Genomic DNA, 26,183 nt, shown 5'->3' on the forward strand with positions numbered 1-26,183 from the left:
GCCTAGTTTGGATATAAGGAAATTAGGATCTTTTGGGATTTTCATCTCCACTTTTCAAAAACCTCCTTAGGACCAAGCTCGGTAAATATAAATTGCTTGGTCTTGGGCTTTAATGCCGCCGATAGCAGAAGTATGGTGCAGGATAAAAAGCCTCTGCTCATACAATCAAGCTGGAGCAGGTCGGGTCCTCAGTTGTCAGACACAGCCGATGACCCGGGGGAGAAGCTGTTCTTAAAAGCTTCTGCCTTTCCATGCTACATAGCGCTCAATGAGTGCTAAGTACTACAGAGTTAAAGCGGAAGTATTACTTCCCCTATGTTACCTGGCAATCACGTGACTGCTAGAAGCCCCTATTACAGCAGAGCTGCAGGGTCCTAGCAGACGCAGATCAGCTCTGCCAGTGTCTATTGTCACTACTGGGGGATGTTTTCCCTGTAACTGGGGCTCCTATGGATGCCCCAGCTAAAGTGGAAAAGTGCGTAATACAAAAAAAAAATACACTGTGAATGACCCCCAGGGGTCTTATATGATTTCATGGGGTCATGGATGGTAAAAAAAATAGTTACAAGAATAAGTTTAAACATTTTTAGAATAAAATAAAAATATATATACACAAAACAGAAAATGATCCATCACCGACGCCAACCAAAACCGTCATGAGGAACCCATTCCTGTACGTAATTTTAACAGAAATATACTTATTTTAAAAATGAATAACTGAAAATTTAAACAAAAATCTTTCTTTTTAGCTTTTTACCCCCCAATAAAAATAAAAAACGGAAAACTAAGTCCGTGAAAAAAAGATATAAAAAAGAGTGGACAACGAAGCCTTGCAGGAGCTGTGAAGACATCACACACATCATCTGCCCTCGCTCAGGGGGTCTCACAGGACATTGGAACATTCATTAGCACCAGAACCATCCTCAGGGAACGGCATGTGAAGGGTTACCATGGATGGACCGCTACACACAATATCACAGCAGTGAAAGCACAGCGACGCCTAAGATGGGGCTTGGAGCGACGGACTGTAAGTGAGTGGAAGGAAATGTTGTGCACTGCTGAATCACAGGACACCATCTTCCAATTGGATAGCTGCACTTGGGTGTAGCGGTTGCCTGGAGAGCGGTTTCTACGTGACTGCATCGTCTCAACAGTGAAGTATGGAGGAGGTTCTGTTATGGTGTGGGGAAATTTCTGCTAAGAAGGACTAGAGCCAATGGTCTCCACCAACATGACAGAGCGCCATGTCATACAGTACAGTGTTGAGTCTTCGTTTGAGGAGCAGAACGTCTTCAAACTTCATTGGCCGCCCAAAGTCCGGATGTTAATCCCATCGAGTATCTTTGGGATGCAGACCCAACACACCCATCATCCCCCGCATTCCTATCTGAAGCTCCTTGAGGAATGGAGGCAAATCCCTCCTCACACCTATGGGAATTTGCTGGAAAGCAGCCTAGTAGGGTTACTGCAGTGACTGAGGCCAATGGCGGCCAACGCCGGATGGAAAATGTGAAGAAAATCCGATGGCATTCCCTTCTATGCGTCCCGATACTTCTGTCAACGTAGAGCGTTGTATTTGGGTGACACCCTTCACTTAAGGTTTACCATCCGGGTTTCTTTGAGGTCAGCCTTGGCCCATCATAATGGAAATCAATTTCCAAAATAAGTACCCGCTGAGGTTTGTCTTTCCTAGCCGAAGTCCTGTAAATCCCCAAACCCGGACAATATCTGCCCACATAACACGAGAACAAACAGTTTTTTGTTTATCATCACTAAAGCCAACACAATCCGGCGTCGCCCGTAATTCATCTTCTGCTTCAGACGAAGCCCTCGTTTGCTGCAGAAACAACTACAATCAATGCGGAGCGGCTGCTGCGCAATTCCCGGGTTTTCATCTTTCACTTATGTGTTTTATAAAGGAAAAAAAAGCGAGACAGAGAGCGGTCCCCAGACCGCAGACTCCACCGCACGGCGCGGCTCTGCAGATGTAAATTATGGATCAAGCAGCTTTTTTGTGCTGCCGGAGAAAGTCTTTGAAATGCAAATCTCAGCCGAGCGCTAATAAAGTCGCCGCGTAGCCGAACTGCAGAGAAATCATTTTGTGATTTTGGTAAGAAAAGCATCTCGTCAGTTCAGATGATATTTAATTTACTAAAATTATTGTACAGGGCAAAGAAGTCCGTGTTCTACAAACCAACAAGACCTCCGCTGTTTAACTACACTGCAGGTTACCCAACCGAGAGCGCAAAACTGGAATGTAACAATGGACCCTCACGTACAGAACCGCCGTGGGCAATTTAGCGTAAAGGCTCCGTATGTGGAGATGGCTCCTTCATCCTAAACCGCTAGCAGGACGTCGTTAGCATTGCCTGCCGTGTTACAGCAGAGCTGCGGCTCAGCCCCGGTCACTGCGGTTAAGCCCTGCTGGATGACGCTACTCTTGCCTCTCCTCCCTCCTTGGCATGCTGCAGAGGTTACCTGCTTGAAACAGTGGACTTTCCAAGCCAGCAGATTCCCTCTACAGACACACAACCAGCGTGCAATTCCCTCTCTGGGTAGGATATGCAAGTTATTGAAGCTATTCTTCAGTCTCCCTCATGCAGCGCCCTTTTACATCGGCCGATAAATCGTTCAGATTCCTGCATCCAACAACAATCTGAATGTTATCATTCAGTGTAAATGTCCCAATTGAATGAAGAATAAGAATTTGTTTGCTTCTCGTTTGTCATTCAGTTCCGGGATGCATAAAACTGAACTACAGATCGGCTCGTGCAAACAGGCAGTCGCTCACTTATGAATGATTGCCTGTTTACTGTCAATGGAAGTGAGCTCTGTCTCCATTCACTGAGTGATGCTCATTCCTGGGTACAGCACAGGAACGATTATTGCTGGGACGACCTATCGGGCATCTGCACCCAACAGGCCGTCCCATGTAAAAGGGCCCTTACTCTATCTCTCAGCAGGGTGGAAGTACAGGGCTGTAGCAATTAAAGGAAGTAAAGGGCTGCAGCAATTAAAGGAAGTAATGGGCTGTAGCAATTAACATCTCTTCCTGCTCTGCCCATGATGAATCGATTGGAGTCAGAATCCTGCAAATGAATTTAAAGGGATGATCCAGAGACATATACGAACACAAATCTAGTTAGGGTCCAGCGGTGCGGCATCCTCTTCCAGCCTGTTTCTGACACTGGGTCACTAGGCACATATCTTGTGCCACCCCTCCTGGGGTTAGTGACATGCTTGCAAGGAGCCTGTTGACTGGCTCGAACCAATAACTAAGCCAGTCCATTTCAGAACCCCTGCAAGGACGTCACCGACCCCAAGAGAGGTAGGACGAGATCTATACCATGTGACCCGGTGTCTGCTCTGAAGATGCTGTCACTGCTGGACTCAGGTAAGCATAGGACACTATTACTAAGTGGGGCAACAAAGGGGGCACCATTATTAAGTGGAGCCACAGAGAGGGACATTATACCTTAAGGCCCTTCAGTCAGTGTAAACACCGCCAGATTGAATTCATTTGCTTATCATTCGTTGTTCAGTTTACGCAGGCATAAAAATTATATGACGATTGGCCAGTGTAAACGGGCAGTCATTCAATTATGAACAACTGCTTCTTTCCCCTGAATGGAGGCGAGTGGCTGGATGCAATCTTTGATGAACTTTGCCTCCATCCAGTGAACAATTATCACTCCTATGTGAAAGCACAGGAGTAACGATCTTTCCATGTAAAAGGACCCTAACGGGGGCCATAGATGGAGAACTGTTACTTTGTGGAGTCACAGAGGGAGCACTATTACCTCGTGAGGCCACAGAGGTCTTATTGTTACTTTGAGGGGTCACAGAGGAGTTACTGTTACTTTGAGGGGCTACAGAAGGGTCATGGTTACTTTACGTGACCACAGAGAGGGCACTGTTACTTTACAAGGCTATTAAGGGGGCATTAATAGTTTGGGGCATTGTGGGTAGCTGCAGGATGCGAAGAGTGTGCAGAAATGAGTCGTTGCTGGAAAATTCATGATAGCCTGGATCCCGATAAGGTAGAGAGAAGGTAAACCCGTCTACATCTGTTTGTGTGTACGTATGTACGCCCATGGTGGATCTACTGGTGATCCAATGCAAGCAATAGCAAGTTGCCATGACAATCAAAAGCAATCAAAACCAAATATACAATGTAGCAGGGCTATGGTGCAACCTTTGGCCACATGACACGCGCCGCGCCAAAAGCCGCCATTTAGACCTGGCATACAAGTGGAGAAAGTATTACATCTAGTATTATGTCATCTGAATTGGCGCTGTTTGTAGGTAAGGATAGGTCTGCAGTCCTGTCAATCACCAGTACATACGGTCACAACTCAGGACTCCCATGGCGAGTCCCACCGAAAGGAGGTGCGAGCACGGATCTATAACGTATAGACAGATTTAGCGCGAAGAACACATAACTTACTTGTTAAACAGGTGATTGTCCACCTTAATTTTCGAATAGGCCTTGAAGTCGTCCGGCATCAGCATGATGGGGATCTGGACGTGGCTGAGCTCATTGATCTGGAAGAAAAGGAGAGAGAAGAGGCGTTCAGACCAAGACGGATGAAGAAATGACAGGCCGCCCGTGAACGTCCGATCCGACCTTCCCTCCTGGATATTCAGGTTTTGACAAATTTCTTTGCTCTTTTAAGACAAAATTATCACAACCTCAGAATACAGAAAAATGTCATCTGGCAGCCGGCGTGTCGGCAGATGAAATAGATTGCTACAAACGTGTGGCGCGAAGAGGAAATACGTTACAGATTTGATGCTGATATTTACATATCTAATTTATATTCTGACAGCTCCGAACTGCAGCGTGAAGGAGAACAAGGACATGAAGATACTTTGTAACACTTGTGTTCTAAGATGGTACATTATGGTACGACAACGGAGACAAAAAGGACAATGTTATGGTACATTGTTTCCATCGGAGGAGGGAGGGCTCACATACAACACAATGTTACCGCGGCGGGGTACGGGGGCCTCTACCGTATTTCCAATTTGATACCTTGGCATATGGAGGCTTTGGTTTGTTAGGTTCCATAAGGCCTCCATATGTCCAGAGGCATTATACCCGAGGAGCATTACCACTGGGTAAAATGCGATTCATACGGCGCCCAATAGAACCCGTTATGGCAGCAGCCATAAATATACCGATAGGTCAATTTGGAGTATATATCGTGAGTTCCAATACTAACTGATGTGAGTGATGACAATCCCTATTCGGTACCCTCGCTGATTAACTGTTTGCAGGAGCCGTGCTGCACGTTCCGTACATTGTGCACTGCTATGTAATGGTACTGCAAGTTCAGTCTCATTCCGGGAATATCCTTTTAGCCCCTTACGACCACCCTCAAGAAATTTAGGTGGGTGGTCAAAGGTCATGTATGGAGCCGGCTCGGAAGCGGAGTCCGCTCTATATCCAATTGATGACAGCTGTTTTTGACAGCTGACACATACGAGCTAGCATTGATTGTAGCTGGTTAGCTCCTCGGATGCCACGGTCAATGCTGACAGCGCAACCAAGATGGCAGTCCATAGCCTAGTGAATCTCTCAGGGCTGCCATATATGGTAGTCTATTAAGTCTTGCCTGTAGCAGGGCTTAATATAATAACACTGAAATCTACAATATGCAGCAATAAAGTTAAGTACAGCTGCACATTGTACAAATGTTCAAGTGATTGCAAGTTCAAGTCCCCGATGAGGACTAAAAAGCCACTATAATAAGTTTTTAAAAATATATAAGATATTAAAAAAGCTAAAAAAAAAAAACCCACAACTTTTCACTAGAGATGAGCGAGCATCGCTCTTCTCGAGTAACTGCATACTGGTCCGAGCAGGCTCGTTCGAGTAACTGCTTTATCCGAGCGCACTCGCTCATCTTTACTTTTCACCCATTTTTATATATATACATACATACACACACACACACACACACACACACACACACACACACACACACACACACATACATACATACATACATACATATATATATATATATATATATATATATATACACATACATACATATACACAACGTATATAACACACAGATGGTAGCTCTACATCCTTAAAAGTCCAAACTATTAAAATATAACATTATTTATCCCGCACAGTGAACGTTGCACAATAAAAACACATTTTTAAAGAAAAACAATTGACTCTTGGTCGCCCAGAACATTTTTATACTGTTACTTTGAGGGCAGAGAGGAGGAACTGTTTGGTGGCTCTGTTACCTTTAGGGGGAAAATGTCACTTTGAGGAGGGGGAAGGGACACTATTTGGGCCCCAGTCACCTTTAGGGGGCACTATTACTTTGTGGGGCACAAAAAAAGCACTGAGAGGGGCCGTGTGGGTAGCAACAGAATGGGGAAATTATATGGAAATAAGTTGTGACTAGAAGAGGTCTTCATGGTAGTCTGGGCCGGGGAAGAGAAGGCTAATGGACGACTGTAATGAGAGGAGACATACACTGTGATGAGTGGAGGTAGCTGCACTGTAATCACTATCACACCACAACTGCAAGCTGACAGCTATATGGTGACTGCCGTGTTAGGGGGGAGCTGAACTTGTGCACCCGGGCCCACTAGCCTGTAGCTACGCCCCTGGGAACAATCCAATCAGGGACATATTACACCTATGGACAATGTATATCAGTACTAGACCCCGCAGAATAGACTCTAAAGCGTAACGCTCCTCTAAAGCCGTAATTCCTGGTCATCCCAGCGAAGATAAACAGGATACAATATAATTGTGAGGCAGTGAAACACATCGTTGGACTTCCTCAATAACTGGGCCGCGCGCCCGGAGCAGCCACTTCCACTCGACGCTACGCTTACAAATGGAAAATTCAGAGCGAATTAATAAAAATATTTGGCTCTTAACCCTTTAGAGGAGTTCTACGGTTTCATGTAAGTGAAGCTCAGTTGGCGTGTAACTATAAACGTTCTACAACGTTCTGACATAATTTGTTACATTTATTGGCCATTTTCACAATATTCTGTTTGCTGTCAGTGAATGAGCCGCTTCTGCTTGCACCGCACACCGGGGGCCTAGATGCACACAAGATAATGTCAGAGATGCCCACAGTAGGGCAGTTCAGTACACATGCAACTAGCCACGGGGGTGCGGCGCAAGCAGAAGCTGGAGATGGCAGCCATATTGCAAGGGGTGGAGTTTCGGAGGTCCAAGATATGAGGGCATTGTAAGCCAGACGACAGCCATCGAATGTTGTGGAATTAATTTACATATCGTGCGCTTGGAAAAATTCGCAATTTGGGGGTTACTGCAGCACTTTTAGCTCAAAATGAGGAATGTTTGTACAGCCCTTCATATCGCCCGCCAGGACTTGGGATTCTTTAGGGTGTTAAATCCTTAGAACAGACTTCCTAAGAGACCCGGACAAATTATATGGGTTAGCTGTCCCAGCGATGATCGCTCCTATACAGAATCAATGCTCGCTCAGTGAATGGAGGCCGAGCGGACCGGGGATCACTTCCGTCCGCCTCCATTCACAGTAAACAGGCAGTCATTCATAGATGAGCCACTGCCTGTTCACAGGGGCCGATCGTCGTTTGATTTTCATGCCTGCATAAAGTGACTGACGGATGCCAAATGAACAATTTATTATTATTTGTTGTTCAGTCGTTGGCATCAATTATACTGAACGGGAACCGATCCGTGTAAAAGGACCCTCAGGGCCTCTTCATGCCTCGTTACGGCCTCCAGGATTCCCAATGAGGTTTCCCTTTAAAGTCTCTGAACAGAACCTCGGCCGCTGATGAAAACTGCTGAAACAGAGACCAACAGCGCTCCATTTCGGCAGGTTCCCACTTGTTTTGGCATTTGATGCCAGGAAGAATAATATGGCGCACAAGACGCAGCAAACAGAGCCTGCTGGCGCTGAGGCCTCCTGCCTACTGCTCTCCACTCCAGCAGTAATTGGTAATGGCCAGGATAGGTTCCATTCAGGTGTCATTTTTAGGATCATGGAGATTTTAATCCACACGTGGCAAACACAAGGCCCGTCGCCTCATTTTATGTGGCCCGCCAGCCATGCAACAACCTAAGGCTCTTTTTACACGGGCGCAGCAATTTTCGACCGGCCGTGTAACGGCCACAGCGCGACTGAAAATCGCAGCTTTCCTCATGCTCTGAATGGAAACGCTGAGGATCTTCCACTCAGCAAGTGTGAAGATGGTCTTATAATTCTACCAAGGGCAGATGGTTTCCGTATGGCGCTGCCGATCCTCGCCACTCAAATGAATGGAGCTAAACTGCAATACCAGACACAGTCCACGGACAAGAGGGGCGCCTTTCCCAATGAAAAATACAGACCATTGTTTTTTCAACACCTTTAATCCCTTCATGATCAAGGGGCGTAAAGATACATCCTGGGCGTGCAGGATTCGTATAGAGCGGAGTCAGAAGCCAGTCCCACCCCATACATGGTGGGGGCTGACACCTGCCTGCAACAGCCACAATCAGCGTGTACACTGATCACGGCCATCAACAACCCTTTAAATGCCACAATCGGTATTTGGGGGTCCCAAGTGGCCCTCTCTGTAATGAAATTGGAGGTGCCGCTTGATTGCCATGGCAGTCTGGAGCTTTCTGAAGGCCCCATGGGGTGCCATGGCTGATAGACTGCATGTCAGAATGTGGTATAATGCAATACTGCGGTATTGCATTATAATCTGTGAGCGATCAAACAATCAGAAGTTCAAGTCCCTGAAAAAAGGTAAAAATAAGTTTTCGAAAATTTATTAATTATTGGAATAAAAGGTATTAAAAGTTTTAAAAAACTCTTGCCATATTTATAGCAAACCCTTCCCCCCCCCAAAAAAACATATCTGGTATTGCTGCATCCGTAAAAGTCTGATCTCTGAAAGTAATTTATCCCGCACAGTAAACGTCATCAGAAAAATAAAACACGCCAAAACGGCTTTTTTTTGGTCATGAGCCTCTAAGAAAAAAATGTAATAAAGAGTGTCAAAAAAATGAGCCCTCACACAACTATGCAGAAAAATAGAACGTTATGGCGACAGAAAATTATTTTATTTTTTGTCAGATATCTTTAAACGTAATACAGCAAAAAAAACAAAAACCGATATAAATGTGGCGTTTTAGTCATACCGATACATTGAAAAAAGTTATGTAATGTTTGTCGCAGTGTGTACGCCGTAAAAACAAGACCCTCCAAAGATGGCGGAATTGTGTTTTTTCCCATTTCACTTTCCTTAGAACTTTATCAAGGTTTTTCAGTGCATTATACGGTACATTAAATAGCGTCAATGAAAAGTGCGACTCATCCCGCAAAAAACGAGCCCTCAGACAGCAACGTCAATGGAAGGAAAATAGAAAATAAAGGAGCAATGATGATCTGGAAATGGGAGGAAAAAACAAAAAAAAATAAAAAATAAAAAAATCGCAGTCTGTCCTATCTTTCTGCGTTTCGCAATTTTTCATTGCCCGCGTTTCCCTATGGCGCCTCCTTTTTATCACAACACACGAACTTGCGATTTTTGTGCAATGTGATGCGTTTTAACATTAGAAAGTCCTATTGACTTTCGCTTGAAAAATTACACTCGAACATCGCAAGCGGCGGCGATGGTTTTACGAGAAAAAGCAGCGCTGCCGCTCGAAAACGGCGGGTACAGAGACGATTTTCTCACGGCAATATCACGATCGCCCGTGTAAACTACCCTAAGGGGTTAATTAAACATCCCCTTCCCGTAACGCACACCTAGAAATCCATTTGCAAGAGCAAACACGCAGCAGAACACGTCCTAGTAGTGATATGTGGCCCAGGGTGATGGCGGCCGGCCGGCGCTCCGGTAGAAGTCGCTTTCCTCTCACCTTGAGAACGATTATGTGAAAAGCTGCAAGTTATAAATCCAGTAACAAAAGAAGATATCAGATTAGCAATGGAAACTTCACTGGATAGCCGTGCCCAGGCTAAGTGATAACCAACCCTGCCACAGGGCCAGATCAGGCTGCAGCGGTGCGCCCGCTGCCAAGTAGACGTCAGGCGGCTCTGAAGCATTTCCCTCCAGCGACCTCACATCACAACTCCCTGATTTTACACAGATGAAAAGTTCATTCATCAAAAGTCTGTGTTACAAGTTTATCGAATGCGAGCGTCTCCGGTGCGATGGTCCGTAAAAGCGAACAGACTAATGATATCACAGGAGGTTAAAGGGGCTGTCCTGTAAACTATTGATGGCCTATCCTTAGAATAGGCTATTGATAATAGAATAGAAGGGGTCCTCTGCCCTGGACCTACTGTGTTCAGCTGTTCTCTAGAGCGGTGTGCTCATGCACTGAGCTGATTTTTGCAGGAAGCAAACAGCTCCATTCTCACTGCAGTGGCAAGATTTGGTATTACAAGCCAAGTTTCCATTGAAGTGAATGGGTGTAATACCAAGCCTGGCCACTGCAGTGGCAACAGAGCTGTCTGCTTCCTGCAGAAATGAGCACATCAACCTAGAGATGAGCTGATCGATGGGGGACCGAGGGAGCATTAATCTGATCTACTACTGATGTCCTATCCTTCACATAGGCTATCAATAGTTTACAACAATAAAATCACTTTAAAGAGCAAATCAAGCTTCAGCAAAATCTTGGGGTTCCTTAGAATTTGGTCAGAGGAAGATGGCAGCAGGAAAGCAAAGTGATGCTTGCCACATCAAAGAAGCTGGGCAGCAAGAAAAGAATTTCTCAAATCCCAACCAGATCACAGAGCTGTCGAGGTTCAGAGCCGGCTGAGTCTTTCTACCATGGATTTTACTGTGAATCCATGGGAAACTCTGCGCTGGTTATTCTGTACTATAATGGGTATGAGGATGTCGTTAAAATCCACAGAGCACACCGGAATCCATATCTGGGGAAGTACTAAACTGTTCCTCCTTGTGGAGAGCGCCAAGTAGGTGTGAGGAGACTTATAGTCAACACAATGTGCCTTCTGGGAAATAAGGTATGCAAATAAGGGATGTTATAATGCCCCTCCCCCTACTGGAAGGTGGCTCCCCTATAAGTCAATGTTCAACTTTCCAAAGGCCTTACAACGTGACTAAGGATATAAGCCAAAGCAGAGTCTTCTCCATAAGGAAAGGATACCCACCTAGAGACAGATGTCATGGGTAGTAGTGTTTCTCCAAAAGGTTGGGGAGGGTAAAGTTTTTCGTTGTGTATGAAGAGACTTAAAAGGCCATGCATGCTCCTCTGGGAAATTTGGAATACAAATGGGAGATATGGGTTGGGAAGGGTATGGTTTCTCCTTTGGGAAAGCTCCTAGTGAGGAGGCTTATAAGGCCATGCATGATCCTCTGGGAAATATGCAAATGTGAATATGGAGCAATGTCTCTTCAGCGCCACCTATTGGAAGGCAGCATTCCTGCAAGTCAACATCAGACCTTTTAGCAAGCTTTGTAACAATCGCTCGCTGAGAGTGTAAGTCAAACCAGAGTCTTCTCCAGAAGACAAGCCATGCATGGACAAGACTCGGGCTTTGGCTTATAATTATGTTTATAAGGCTTGTTAAACGTTCATCCACCATTTGTAGACACCCTCTGTTTATTTCTATATGATAAGTCAAGCTGCAACAATCTCTCTCTCGGGAGGATTGGCATAAGGCGGTCATCGTAGTGCTCTATTCATATCTCCGCTCAGAACCTCCGGCACAGATCCGGCAGGAAATGCTGGACGAAAAAGTCAGGAATGCAGAAGTCATCTGGTAAAAATGGCGGTCAGGTGCAGCAACTGAACGGGCCCCATTATAGTCAATGGGTTTCAGTCGGCAGAGTTTGGTTCCGTTATGAGACGGATCCGATCATCCAGGGGATTCAGTTTCTCTGCTCCCATAACTGAATCCGATGAGTATTGAGCCTCGAGTCTTCTATCTCTTGTAAGTTACAGGAGAAAAATGACCAAGTGTTATCTAGATGGTGGAGAACAGCCTCAGCTCTACGGGGCTTCTACCTCAATGTTCTATCATCTGTTGGAGAGGCGGGATGGAAGTAGGTACCCTTCTTCATAAAGGGTGGAGCGATAGCAAAATTGTCCCCGTCTAGAAGGCTTAAAACCGGATAGATAATGAAGTCTTTTCCAGTGACTTCCCCTGGTCCCCAGAGATCGCCCTCCCTTCTATGATCCCTGGAACTAGCTCCTCTGTGAAAAAAGCCTTCTGAGATTTCTCCTTAAGGTGTTGAGGCAAACATTTACTGCGACAGTGTTGGACACCCAATCTGATATCTATGGGATGGAGAAGCTCCTGGCCCAGAACATGGATAAGTCAGAATCCTTCCTGAGATTGTGGACTCCATGGATGTGGCCTAAGGGTTTGGAGGTCTTCCAGTCCTGGCTTTCTCATGGCTTTGACCCTTTTCCAAATCCTTTTATATCTTGTTTCAGTCTAGGTAGTCACCCTCGGCCGTCTTCTCTCCTGTTGTTTTCTTCTATTCTTACTTTTCTCTTTTTCTTCTTCCTCCTTTCTTATATACAATGTTACAAAATGTCTAAGTTAGGTCTTGCATAGCTTTGATAGAAGCAACATGCTGTGGTCTTAGGCTCTATTCACATCTACGATGGACGTTCCGTTCAGATCCAAAGGTCATGCATGCAAAACTTGTTCATCCAGTAAAAATTGCCAGACACTTGTACAAAACCGAATGGATCCCATCATCGCCAATGGTTCCATCCGGCACAGTTTGGTTCCATTATGAGACGGATCCGTTCCTCCAGGGGATTCCGTTTTCCTGCTCCCATAACGGAATCCTAGAGCAGATGTGAATTTACTCTAATTCTGATTTTGTTTTATATCCACTTTTTATGATGCTAATGAAAGGGATTGAACCACAACTTACAGGTAAACGACTACTTCTTCCACATATAAGCCATCCTACAGCTGCGTCAACAAGGTACGTAAAAAAGTTATGGCTCTTGGAATACCTCAAGGAAAAAATAATCGCTCCGAAAAAAGGCTGTGGTGACCCAAAATAGGCCAGTTCTTAAGGAGTTAAAATTGGAATCTTCCGGACTTGTTTTGAGGTTTTTTAATACTCTTTAAGAACTGCGCCCAACTTCATTAAGCAAATCTGCCAACAAAAAAGAAGACATCTGAATGAACCCGATCTGTTGAAATAAGACCCTTCTTGCATAACTAAAGGGGAATGAACTGGAATTACCCGGGAAGCTTCTCGGAGCGCTCAGTAGTGTCAATCTCCGAGCAGCTGTATCACTGCTGGCCTTATTTGCCTGCAATGATTAATTACATCCTTGAAACTGTCATTTAACTAATTAACACAACAGAAAATACCGTCAGCGTGGCGGCGCACCAGCGGAGCAGACGGAGGGATTTGGGGTTTTTTGCTTGTGATAAAACTGCATTGAAATTTTGCCATTAAGCATCATTCTGGGAGAACGGCGAAACGCGCTTTATTCTGTATGACGCGTGTCATCGCGCTGGAAGCGAATGGAAAGAAAGCAGATAAACAGAAAGAAAGAGCAAGATGTTCCTTGTAGTACATCGTACTCCACATAGGGAGCTGCAATGGCGATGGCTGGGGAATCTCCTATGGGAGACTATGGGAACTGTTAGAAAAAGTGAGGGGGAGGAGTTTAGCAGCGGCGAGCGCGGCTAAACACTGACAAGCGCCTCTAGTGAGGCATTTAAATGTGATTACTAGTAGTTCTGCCGACTGACGGGACTTTGGCGCAATTTCCCTGCAGCCAGCTGTGTGAATGGATGGGAGAAACGTGAATAAGACTCGCGTCCAAGTTTTCATTCATGCGATATTCTGCAGAAATGGTCGCGATTTTATTGCACAGCTAACTTAGCCGTGATACTAACGGTTGTGTGAAAGAGGCTTAACCCTTTGCAATCCAATTTTGGATTCAGGGTTTACTAGGGGGCTTTCTCTTTCTGCCATTATACAATGGCGCCATCTGCTGGCTAGAGCCAGTACTGCAGTATGGGACATGCTGGGGAGGTCCCCGACAACAGATCAGCCAGTAATATACAGTAGGAATACCCCGCCGGACGTTTCCCAACATTGCAGCTGTACAGCCTTCGATCAGAATGTCTTCAGACGTCAGACAGTGGATTGGAAAGGGTTAAGAAAAGAAAATCGCCGGAGCGCTTGAACCTGATGAACGGCCAATGATTGAAGATTAACGATAATACGCTTGCTTTCTAGAAGTATAAAACCACCATTGGCTCGTTCGCCGATCATTCAGTTTAAGCGCCGATTGCTCAGTTCTCTGCGCCGATCACTGCGGCGATTAAAACAAACTATTAACCCTTATGTTTGCCCAAGCAAACGACTTCTCGTTACGTGTAAAAGTATCTTCAGCGGCGAAGAGATCATCAATAGTTACAGTTCGGGACAATCCCTTCAATACATAATGATTGAATTAACCATTCACCTCGGCGGACTATACGAGCGTCCCGCACACACGCAGCAAGAACCGCTACTTGGTAGACTGCAGTAATGTACAGCCAATCAATGTGGCAGCGGCGAGCGTCCCCGGCGAGGCGCGCATTAACTCCTGCCTCTTTGGCATCTCTAGTTTCCAAGTGATATTCTGCAGTCTCATAAATATTGATCGCGGGTTCCTACAGCGTGTACGAGCCGCGGACAGCGGTAACATGCCCGGCAGTGTGTGACCTTGGCTGCGCCAAAGCGAGCGCCACATGTTTATATTTAAAATGGAGGGATCAGATTGCAGATATAGGCCGACAGAAGGCGAACACGGCGTCCGGTTACACTACTATTGTACAGTAATGAGAGCTGGAGGTGCGCAGCTGCTTGTCTGATGGGATTCGGTTCTGTAATGTATACCAGCAAATGGCACTTCACCGCAAAATATACGGAGCCGTCGCAGGCGAAACTCCGGGCTAATCTGCTAATAAGCACAATGAAAGCGAAGCTTAGCCAGGGAATACAAGAGCGTTCTCGGGCCTTTTACGACCTCACCTGTCAACCTTTTACCAATTTCTCTAAGGGGGCGTTCACGGGGGCCGGTTTTGTTCAGGTTTTTGGATGCAGTTTTTGAAGCCAGAAATAGGAGTGGATCCAAAAACAGAAGTTGTGGCCGACCTTTATTTTTTCTCTTGTTGTGTGATTCTCACCTGGTTGTGGCTTCAAAAACTGCATCCAAAAACTGCATGTGTGAACGTGTCCTGAGGTCTCAATGGTATGGACCACTAAGGCAGGGTGCCCACATGTACGGTCCTTTGGCTTTGTTGGGAAATATCGGAGGGAAACTGATGCCAGCAATCATCCCATAGTTTACTAGCTGCAGGTAGCAGTTTTCAGCGAGCTTTGGATGTCGGACAAGTACAGAGAGTGCAAAAAAAATGTCATCAGTTGTGCCTGGTATGACAACACGGTCTGGTATCGAGGAAGTGGAAGAAAGGAAGGAGGAGGCAGAAGGGAGGAAGAAGGAGGAAGGAAGGAGGAGGGAGAAGGGAGGAAGAAGGAGGAAGGAAGGAGGAGGGAGAAGGGAGGAAGAAGGAGGAAGGAAGGAGAAGGGAGGAAGAAGGAAGAGGGAGGAAGAGGAAAGAAGGAATAGGGAGGAATTACAAAGGAGGAGGGAGAAAGGAGGATGAATGAAGAGGAAGGGAGGGGGAAGAGGGAGGGGGAAGTGGGAGGAAGAGGGAAGTAGGAAGAGGGAGAAAGGAGGAAGAAGGATGGAGAAGGGAGGTGGAAGGAATGGGGAAGAGAGAGGAAAGATGAAGTGGGAAGAAGGAGGAAGAGGAAAGAAGAAAGAAGGAGGAATTACAAAGGAGGAGGGAGAAGGGAGGATGAAAGAAGAGGAAGGGAAGGGGAAGAGGGAGGAAGAGGAAGGAAGAGGGAAGTAGGAAGAAGCAGAAAGGATGAAGAAGGATGAAGAAGGGAGGTAGAAGGAAGAGGAAAGAAGGAAGAGGGAGAAAGGAGGATGGAGGAGGGAGGACAGAGCAATTAGTAGAAAGGAAGCAGGAGAGAGAAGGTACGAAGAGGGAAGAAGAGGTAAAAGAATGAGGAAAGAAGGAAAAGAAAGAGGGGAAAAGGAGGAAGAAGAAGGGAAGGAGTGAGGAAGAGGAAAGGAGAATGGAGAAAGGAGGAGAGAGGAAATTGGAGGAAGAACATGATTATGATGATGATCTTGGAAAGTTGTTTGTATAGTTTAAAGCCCAGATGTTTCCTAGCGGGAGCCCCCATACCGTACAATACATCAGACTACAGGGAAATACAGGAAAAGTGAAAGGTTTATACAAGTGTCTACTATTTCTGCGAGTCACAATAACGTAGTCGACTGCGCTTCAGTGTAACGCAAAATACACCAAATGTAACACAAACCTGTGAAATGTTTAACTACATTTTTCCTCTAAAACTCTACATATACGTCAAAGTATCAGTTTTAATACTTTTTAACAGCATAAAAACGTGTACATTTAGCGTACACAAAAATAACAGCATGAAAGCTGCCAAAGGGGGTCGTGTTAAGGGGTATGAAATGGGAAACAAACACAAGGCCCTCCTGTCCTGGGTGGGAAAACCGGATATTATAATGGGGGGCCCCATTTAAGTTTTTGCTATAGGACCCTTCTATGTATGCCATCGGACAGTTAGATATACAGACAGACGATAGATAGGCAGATAATTAAAATGCTATACTAAATTATATTCCTCATTACAAACTGACATTTAGTAAACCAGGACATGAGGGGTTAAATACAAAATCTGCAGCCTGGATGCTTTGGGACAAGTTGACTCCAGATATACATTTTGAATCTTACAAATAAAACTTCAAAAGTTCCAATAAAAGGCGTCCAGATGAGGCCAGAAAGCCAGGTAGTCTATAAGGAATAGAATTAGAGGCTGCAGAGAGTTTCCTCTTTTAAGTCCGGCTCCTACAAGTGGCTCGCAGACCTCCATAAACCGGCAGTAAATTACAGCGGCCGCGCAGAAAAAAGAAAAATATATATCAGAAACATGAGCATTATTCTAGAGAGCGGCGTCTGATGGGCGCAGGCGGCACGTAGAAGTATCAGGGAAGGAATGAGAACCCGCGCAGATGAGGGGCGCCGTCCTCAGACTTCACAATACACTCCTTGGGCTTAAAAAAATAGAAAAACAGCAAAAACTGAGTTGGTTGGATTATACAGAGTGCTTAAACATATTTTTTGTGGTGGTTTTGTTTTGTTTTCCACTGCACTTTTCCCAAAAATTGGGTCAAAAAGGGGACAGATATCATTTTTAAGGCCATGTCCACACAGGACATATTTGCCATTGATATTACAGAGGAACCCTCCGCACGGAAGATTTGCGGCATTTACAGTAAAGCAAAGCACAGTTTCTGTGCTGGAGGACTCCAGCTTGGATACAAGATGTGATACAGACTGGCATGGAGGCTCTAGTACCCTGTTGTACCGCCTCGAGCTTGGATACAAGATGTGATACAAGTGGGCATGGTGGCTCTAGTACCCTGCTGTACCACCTCTAGCTTAGATACAAGATGTGATACGGCCGGCATGGAGGCTCTAGTACCCTTTTGAACCTCTTCAACTTGGATACAAGATATGATACGGGCGGGCATGGAGACTTTAGTACCCTGTTGGGCCGCAGCTAGCTTGGATACAATGGGCGCCTTGAGACTAAAAGTCCTACAGCAAAGTGCCTGGAAATGGTCCCAGCAGACACAGCGGCCTGTTACAATGGCGCCCCCTGTCTCTGGATATTGGACAACGGAACAGTTGGAGCTGCTGGTGCTTGTCGGATGGTCAGACGCTCCTCTCTACTGGTAGTCTGTAGGGGGCGTCCTGAGCCCAGTCACCTTGTGTTCCCTCACACATCCACTGGTCCCAACATCTCCTAACAGTCTGGTCAGACGCTCCTCTCTACTGGTGGTCTGTAGGGGGCGTCCTGAGCCTGGTCACCTTGTGTGCCCCCATCCACTGGTCCCAACACCTCCTAACAGTCTGGTCAGACGCTCCTCTGTACTGGTGGTCTGTAGGGGGCGTCCTGAGCCCGGTCACCTTGTGTGCCCTCACACATCCACTGGTCCCAACACCTCCTAACAGTCTGGTCAGACGCTCCTCTCTACTGCTGGTCTGTAGGGAGGTCCTGAGCCCGGTCACCTTGTGTCCCCTCACACATCCACTGGTCCCAACAGCTAACAGTCTGATAAGACGCTCCTCTCTACTGGTGGTCTGTAGGGGGCGTCCTGAGCCCGGTCACCTTGTGTGTCCTCACACATCCACTAGTCCCAACAGCTAACAGTCTGGTCAGACGCTCCTCTCTACTGGTTGTCTTTAGGGGGCGCCCAGAGCCCGGTCACCTTGTGTGCCCTCACACATCCACTGGTCCCAACACCTCCTAACAGTCTGGTCAGACGCTCCTCTCTACTGGTTGTCTTTAGGGGGCGCCCAGAGCCCAGTCACCTTGTGTGCCCTCACACATCCACTGGTCCCAACACCTAACAGTCTGATCAGACGCTCCTCTCTACTGGTGGTCTGTAGGGGGCGTCCTGAGCCCGGTCACCTTGTGTGCCCTCACACATCCACTGTTCCCAACACCTTCTAACAGTCTAGTCAGATGATTCTCTCTACTGGTGGTCTGTAGGGGGCGTCCTGAGCCCGGTCACCTTGTGTGCCCTCACACATCCACTGTTCTCAACACCTCCTAACAGTCTGGTTAGACGCTCCTCTCTACTGGTGGTCTGTAGGGGGCGTCCTGAGCCCGGTCACCTTGTGTGCCCTCACACATCCACTGGTCCCAACACCTCCTAACAGTCTGGTCAGACGCTCCTCTCTACTGGTTGTCTTTAGGGGGCGCCCAGAGCCCAGTCACCTTGTGTGCCCTCACACATCCACTGGTCCCAACACCTAACAGTCTGATCAGACGCTCCTCTCTACTGGTGGTCTGTAGGGGGCGTCCTGAGCCCGGTCACCTTGTGTGCCCTCACACATCCACTGTTCCCAACACCTTCTAACAGTCTAGTCAGATGATTCTCTCTACTGGTGGTCTGTAGGGGGCGTCCTGAGCCCGGTCACCTTGTGTGCCCTCACACATCCACTGTTCTCAACACCTCCTAACAGTCTGGTCAGACGTTCCTCTCTACTGGTGGTCTGTTGGGGGTCCTGAGCCCAGTCACCTTGTGTGCCCCCATCCACTGGCCCCAACACCTCCTAACAGTCTGGTCAGAACGGCCCGGTGGGGGACAATTCATCGATACGACCCTCCAGCTTCTCACATCCCAATAATGCGCCCCCCTCTGGTAACGGGGTGAAATCTCTTCTCTGCATCATAGAGGCATCTAGTGGTCAACAAGCTCTACAAGTGGAAGAAGAGGTCACTGCACACAAGGAGCCTCCGAGAGCCTCTTATAGGCCAAGGGGGGAACCACTAATAGGGCCTCCAGTGACAAGACCGTCCATCTAATCACTACAACTCCCATCATTTACAGATCTGCTGAGATGGAGCCGCATGCTGAGGTTTTGCAGAAAAATACCAACTTCTAGGGGCCGGATTGGTATTTGCAAAAAGTATACATCCAACAACCCCTCTTTGTGGTGTCTCTAGAGCAGCTTTGCTCACAATGTTCCGCATTTCACTTTTAATTCCATTTCCTTAAAACTAAAATATAACGACATGAGTCACATATAGCCGTGTGGAAGTAGAGCGGTTTCCGGCGCCACTTGTGGAGCCTTATTTATTTTCTTTATGTCTCTCTTAGTTACAGGGTTATTATCACACCACAATTCACAGCAGCTCATCAGTAATGCCAGTAGGACTCGTTTAGGATTCAAGGGCTCGGCTATCTCCGGCAGTCTCACTGAAATGTATTCAGCTGACACTCCATTCGAGCTCCTCCCCTACTGTGGGGGTGCAGGGAGGCAGAGGGGGGACACAACGGAGAGACAACACCCCCTCTGTCCCCTAATAACAGTATTATACCCATCCTATGTGTAGAGGGGTAGCCCCTCTATACATTATGTTGCCTACAGGTTTTGCTGCTCATTAAGAGAAATTAATGACCACGCCACCTAGTGGTTGGGGGTCAGAAACGCTCTTTTCTCCTTAGGGAGAGCAACTATATACTATAAATAAGTGAGGAGACTCAAATGGCCACGCACGCTCCTCTGGGTAATATGCAAATAAGGGAGATGGAATAAATCCTCCACAGTGCCACCTACTGAAAGGCAGCATTCCTTCGAGTCAAAGTGGGACTTTTTATACAAGTCTTGCTACAATGACTGGGAATCAAAAGCAAAGCCAGACCCCATGTACATACAGCTGTTTCCGGGTTATTGCCCATCATCAGTGTACAGTAGGAGTCTGGCTTTTGCTAGTGAGAGGCCAGGGACAGGGGTCAGAAACGCTCTTTTCTCCTTAGGGAGAGCAACTATATACTATAAATAAGTGAGGAGACTCAAATGGCCACGCACGCTCCTCTGGGTAATATGCAAATAAGGGAGATGGAATAAATCCTCCACAGTGCCACCTACTGAAAGGCAGCATTCCTTCGAGTCAAAGTGGGACTTTTTATACAAGTCTTGCTACAATGACTGGGAATCAAAAGCAAAGCCAGACCCCATGTACATACAGCTGTTTCCGGGTTATTGCCCATCATCAGTGTACAGTAGGAGTCTGGCTTTTGCTAGTGAGAGGCCAGGGACAGGGGTCAGAAACGCTCTTTTCTCCTTAGGGAGAGCAACTATATACTATAAATAAGTGAGGAGACTCAAATGGCCACGCACGCTCCTCTGGGTAATATGCAAATAAGGGAGATGGAATAAATCCTCCACAGTGCCACCTACTGAAAGGCAGCATTCCTTCGAGTCAAAGTGGGACTTTTTATACAAGTCTTGCTACAATGACTGGGAATCAAAAGCAAAGCCAGACCCCATGTACATACAGCTGTTTCCGGGTTATTGCCCATCATCAGTGTACAGTAGGAGTCTGGCTTTTGCTAGTGAGAGGCCAGGGACAGGGGTCAGAAACGCTCTTTTCTCCTTAGGGAGAGCAACTATATACTATAAATAAGTGAGGAGACTCAAATGGCCACGCACGCTCCTCTGGGTAATATGCAAATAAGGGAGATGGAATAAATCCTCCACAGTGCCACCTACTGAAAGGCAGCATTCCTTCGAGTCAAAGTGGGACTTTTTATACAAGTCTTGCTACAATGACTGGGAATCAAAAGCAAAGCCAGACCCCATGTACATACAGCTGTTTCCGGGTTATTGCCCATCATCAGTGTACAGTAGGAGTCTGGCTTTTGCTAGTGAGAGGCCAGGGACAGGGGTCAGAAACGCTCTTTTCTCCTTAGGGAGAGCAACTATATACTATAAATAAGTGAGGAGACTCAAATGGCCACGCACGCTCCTCTGGGTAATATGCAAATAAGGGAGATGGAATAAATCCTCCACAGTGCCACCTACTGAAAGGCAGCATTCCTTCGAGTCAAAGTGGGACTTTTTATACAAGTCTTGCTACAATGACTGGGAATCAAAAGCAAAGCCAGACCCCATGTACATACAGCTGTTTCCGGGTTATTGCCCATCATCAGTGTACAGTAGGAGTCTGGCTTTTGCTAGTGAGAGGCCAGGGACAGGGGTCAGAAACGCTCTTTTCTCCTTAGGGAGAGCAACTATATACTATAAATAAGTGAGGAGACTCAAATGGCCACGCACGCTCCTCTGGGTAATATGCAAATAAGGGAGATGGAATAAATCCTCCACAGTGCCACCTACTGAAAGGCAGCATTCCTTCGAGTCAAAGTGGGACTTTTTATACAAGTCTTGCTACAATGACTGGGAATCAAAAGCAAAGCCAGACCCCATGTACATACAGCTGTTTCCGGGTTATTGCCCATCATCAGTGTACAGTAGGAGTCTGGCTTTTGCTAGTGAGAGGCCAGGGACAGGGGTCAGAAACGCTCTTTTCTCCTTAGGGAGAGCAACTATATACTATAAATAAGTGAGGAGACTCAAATGGCCACGCACGCTCCTCTGGGTAATATGCAAATAAGGGAGATGGAATAAATCCTCCACAGTGCCACCTACTGAAAAACAACCAGAGGTGCGCGGTTTTTGCTTTATTCACAACTTTTCAGATTTGATTCTTCAACAAGTAGTAAATTGTGCAGAAATAACAATCGTCTTTACAGATTTTCAGTAGGTGGCACTGTGGAGGATTTATTCCATCTCCCTTATTTACCTAGTGGTTGGACATATTTCCACATGTTTAAAGGGGTTGTCCTGTTGTGTTGACAATCTATCTGCAAGAGAGTCCACCAACAGTAGAGAGTAGTAGTGGGACTCCTATCAATTAGCTATTTCTCTGTAGCAGTGTGCTTATTAGCTGGACTGATTTTTGAAGGAAGCAGACAGCTCAGTTTCCACTGCAGTGGCCAGGCTTGGTATTGCAGGTATTGAAGTGAATGGGAATTTTGCTTATGATATCAAATCTGGCCACTGCAGTGGAAACAGAGCTGTCTGCTTCCTGTGAAAATCAGCTCAGTGCACCAGCCCAGAGAACAGCTGATTGTCGAGGGTTTCAGGTGACGAAGCTCACCAATCTATTTTTGGTGGCCTTTCCTAAGGATAGGCCATCAATAGTTTACAAGCAGAACTCCCCTTTAAGTTATGTAATTATTGTTTAAGTGTAGACCTGGCTCATTGGTGGGGTGGAGTCACATGATGGCAGTAAGTGGCCACGAGACGTGCATCCCTCCTAAGGATGGCAGTGCAGTTCCATAAGTGAAGTACATCAGACGCGCCTGGTGATTGCTGGTTGGAGAAGCGCTCCAGAAAGGCCCAAGGGTTGCAAATTTGCAGCAAGAGCTGCTCGTTGCGGATGCCGTGCCTCAGCACTCAAACAAAGAGGTCTGTGATTGGCCTCAGCAGCCTGTGACGTCCCGGCACCCCAGAAACACAGGGGAGACCGGAGCTGCGGGGAGGCAGGAAAGGCGAGTATAGGATCGGACGTAACCTGTAGTCCTAAAATACGGATATACAACAATATACAAAAGGTACCTTTACACGGGACGACTGTCAGACGCAGAGGTGCCCAACTGCCCTCCCACGGGCTGCTGTCACTTCTGTGCTTTTCACAGGAGCAATATTCATTCAATGAATGGAAACGGAGTGGAACAGGATCGTTCAGTCCACCCTCCTCCATTCACAGTAAACAGGAGTCGCCCAGACATTAAGCCTCTCCTGTTTACACGGCCCGATAGTCGCTTGCCTTTTAGTTTTGCTTAAAACCAAACAACTCTGACAAGTGAGGGATTCCCCGCTCAGTGCCTTGTTTACAGCCGCAGGCACACGGCAATACTGTCATCCGAATTCGCTGTTTTTAGCTAAAATTTAGGCAATAATCACATTGTGTAAAAGTACCTTAACACCCTTATTTACTAATGCGATGAGATCCTCCGGCGACTCGAGTGGAAGCCCCGCTATGACGGGGGAGACCATGGGGAAACAAGATGGATGTCACGGGTGGCTCTGCAATCTCTCCAGCTGCTCACAGTGAACAGAGCATTAGAGAATATGAATGTCACGTGACGCCAGCACCTCTCCCAGGCCGCTATTCACACGGCGCAAAAAAGAAAAAGAGTTAATAGTCCAGAAAAACAACCAGAGGTGCGCGGTTTTTGCTTTATTCACAACTTTTCAGATTTGATTCTTCAACAAGTAGTAAATTGTGCAGAAATAACAATCGTCTTTACAGATTTTCACTTCTCTTACACACCTTTAATATTACACTCTGCCCTCCGGACTCCAGACATCTTCAGTCTCAGTCATCTGATAGACCGTCCGTGGGGTCTGCACTTTCGACTCAGCATCATTCACTCAAAGTTTCTATTTTGCTCTCAGGCTTCTTAAGTTGCTTCCCTCTTTTTGTCGTGGCAGGAGAACCGTTACCCTATGCCCAGTTCAGCGCAGGAACGTCCACCACCTCCGACTACATTTATCAACTCCCTCTCACTAAACTTTGCCTCTCAACTACCCAAATCTTTCAACCACGTCACTCACGCTGTTAAAGGGGCACACACAGGAATTACTCACAACAGTCATCCATATACATCCACACTACAGCTTTGGGCCACTGCAATCCTACCTAAAAGTGGAGCACTCACCCTGATGAGGGTAACTCCATGTCAGGAACCAGGGGTGACCCTGACTCTCCCTAGTAGGAAAACAGGGATAATGTTTACTACAATAAATATGTACAGTAGGTGTTAAACAAGCATGTAATGAACCAGATGTAATACCAATGCAGATACAGCAACTAATCAGGAGGTATATGTTACACCCCAAATATCCTCAATAACAAATAGACTTATCTGACATGGGAACAGGACAGGAGCCTCTGACTAGAACAAAATTACCTCCAGACCAGGAGTATAATCAGCGACCTCCATGAGGAGGAGCCAGAATAATTGTATACAAGTGACAAGCGTTGATTGGTCAGCTGGGAGACACGCCTCTCAGCCCATCAATCCATCCACACATCAGCATTAGACACTGCTCATGTCGGTGTCCAATGTCGGAATTACACTGAGCATGTGCTGGCGTGTGCATCACGTGGGTTGGGGTTGAAAATGTGACATTACCCTGGTCCCGAGCCGACCCGACATAGCCGGAGAGCTGCGACAGGTTTGATACGGGCGACACAGATTGTAAGAAAAACAATTAACTCAGACAACCTCCAATAGTAATAAAATAAAACATTGTAAAACAGCTGAAAGAGATAAAATAAAAAAAGAAGTCATGCTGACCTTACAGACTCCTCCTCACTGACCTTACAGACTCCTCCTCACTGACCTTACAGACCCCCCATTCGCTGACATTACAGACCCCCCCCCCTCGCTGACCTTACAGACTCCTCCTCACTGACCTTACAGACCCCCCATTCGCTGACATTACAGACCCCCCCTCGCTGACCTTACAGACTCCTCCTCACTGACCTTACAGACCCCCCATTCGCTGACATTACAGACCCCCCCCCCCCTCGCTGACCTTACAGACCCCCCCTTGCTGACCTTACAGACCCCTCCTCGCTGACCTTACAGACCCCTCCTAACTGACCTTACAGACCCCCCTCACTGACCTTAAAGACCCCTCCTTGCTGATCTTACAGACCCCTCCTCGCTGACCTTACAGACCCCCTCCTAACTGACCTTACAGACCCCCTCCTAACTGCCCTTAGAGACCCCCATTACTGACCTTACAGACCCCTCCTCACTGACCTTACAGACCCTCCTCTCACTGCCCTTACAGACCCCTCCTCACTGACCTTACAGACCCCTCTCACTGCCCTTACAGACCCCGCTCTCACTACCCTTACAGACCCCCCTCACTGACCTTACAGACCCCCCTCACTGACCTTACAGACCCCCCTCACTGACCTTACAGACCCCCCTCACTGACCTTACAGACCCCTCCTCACTGACCTCAGAGACCCCCCCTCTCACTGCCCTTACAGACCCCTCCTCACTGCCCTTAGAGACCCCCTTTCTGCCCTTACAGACCCCTCCTCACTGATCCGTTCCCTGACGATCTCTGTACTTCCCTACAACTGGTCCCATCCCATCTATCCATGTGGTTGAGAGCGAGTGAAGCTACAGTTGGTCAATTTGTTACCCGGCCCCCCAATGACCACTACGTGTAAATAGGACCTCCTGGCGCTCTTGTCCCGTGTTTCACACCTCGGTATTCTCTTTATTTTTAGATCATATGTTTTATATCAAATTAAGTCTGTCAAATTATCCATATAAATGTCAGGAAGGCGAGTTTTATGGAGAACGAAGTGAGACTGTCCAGGCGATAACACAGAGCATGTGTATTACACAATCTTCGCTACATCTCAAGGAATGAAGCAAACACTCGGCAGATTCCTACACTAAAGACGAGCCCCCTGCCCGCTCGGCTGATCGCCATCCTTCTTCTTATACATTTTCTTTCACGTTTGACATTTTCGGTTATTTTCTTGACATTTAAAATTCAGATCGGTATGTGCGATTACTGATGAAAGAAAAAGAGCAGCCGTATTATTGTATCTGTCATGGAGTAAAATACAAGTCACACATTCCACACGGCGGTAATGACTTCACTGATCATAACTCACGGCAGGACATGCCAAGAGCCGCCGCGGGACAG

General features: G+C 46.8%; 1 protein-coding gene across 1 annotated transcript in view; it reads right to left on the minus strand.

Annotated features, from left to right (window-relative positions):
* PIP4K2A (phosphatidylinositol-5-phosphate 4-kinase type 2 alpha) overlaps positions 1–26,183 on the minus strand; it is a 108,893-nt gene that overhangs the window by 38,628 nt on the left and 44,082 nt on the right. The window contains exon 2 of the mRNA XM_066585780.1: positions 4,448–4,545. Coding sequence (XP_066441877.1) covers positions 4,448–4,545 — 98 coding nt within the window. The remainder of the gene's footprint in view (positions 1–4,447; positions 4,546–26,183) is intronic.

Source organism: Eleutherodactylus coqui, chromosome 12 (assembly GCF_035609145.1).
Source record: "Eleutherodactylus coqui strain aEleCoq1 chromosome 12, aEleCoq1.hap1, whole genome shotgun sequence".
Taxonomy (NCBI): domain Eukaryota; kingdom Metazoa; phylum Chordata; class Amphibia; order Anura; family Eleutherodactylidae; genus Eleutherodactylus; species Eleutherodactylus coqui.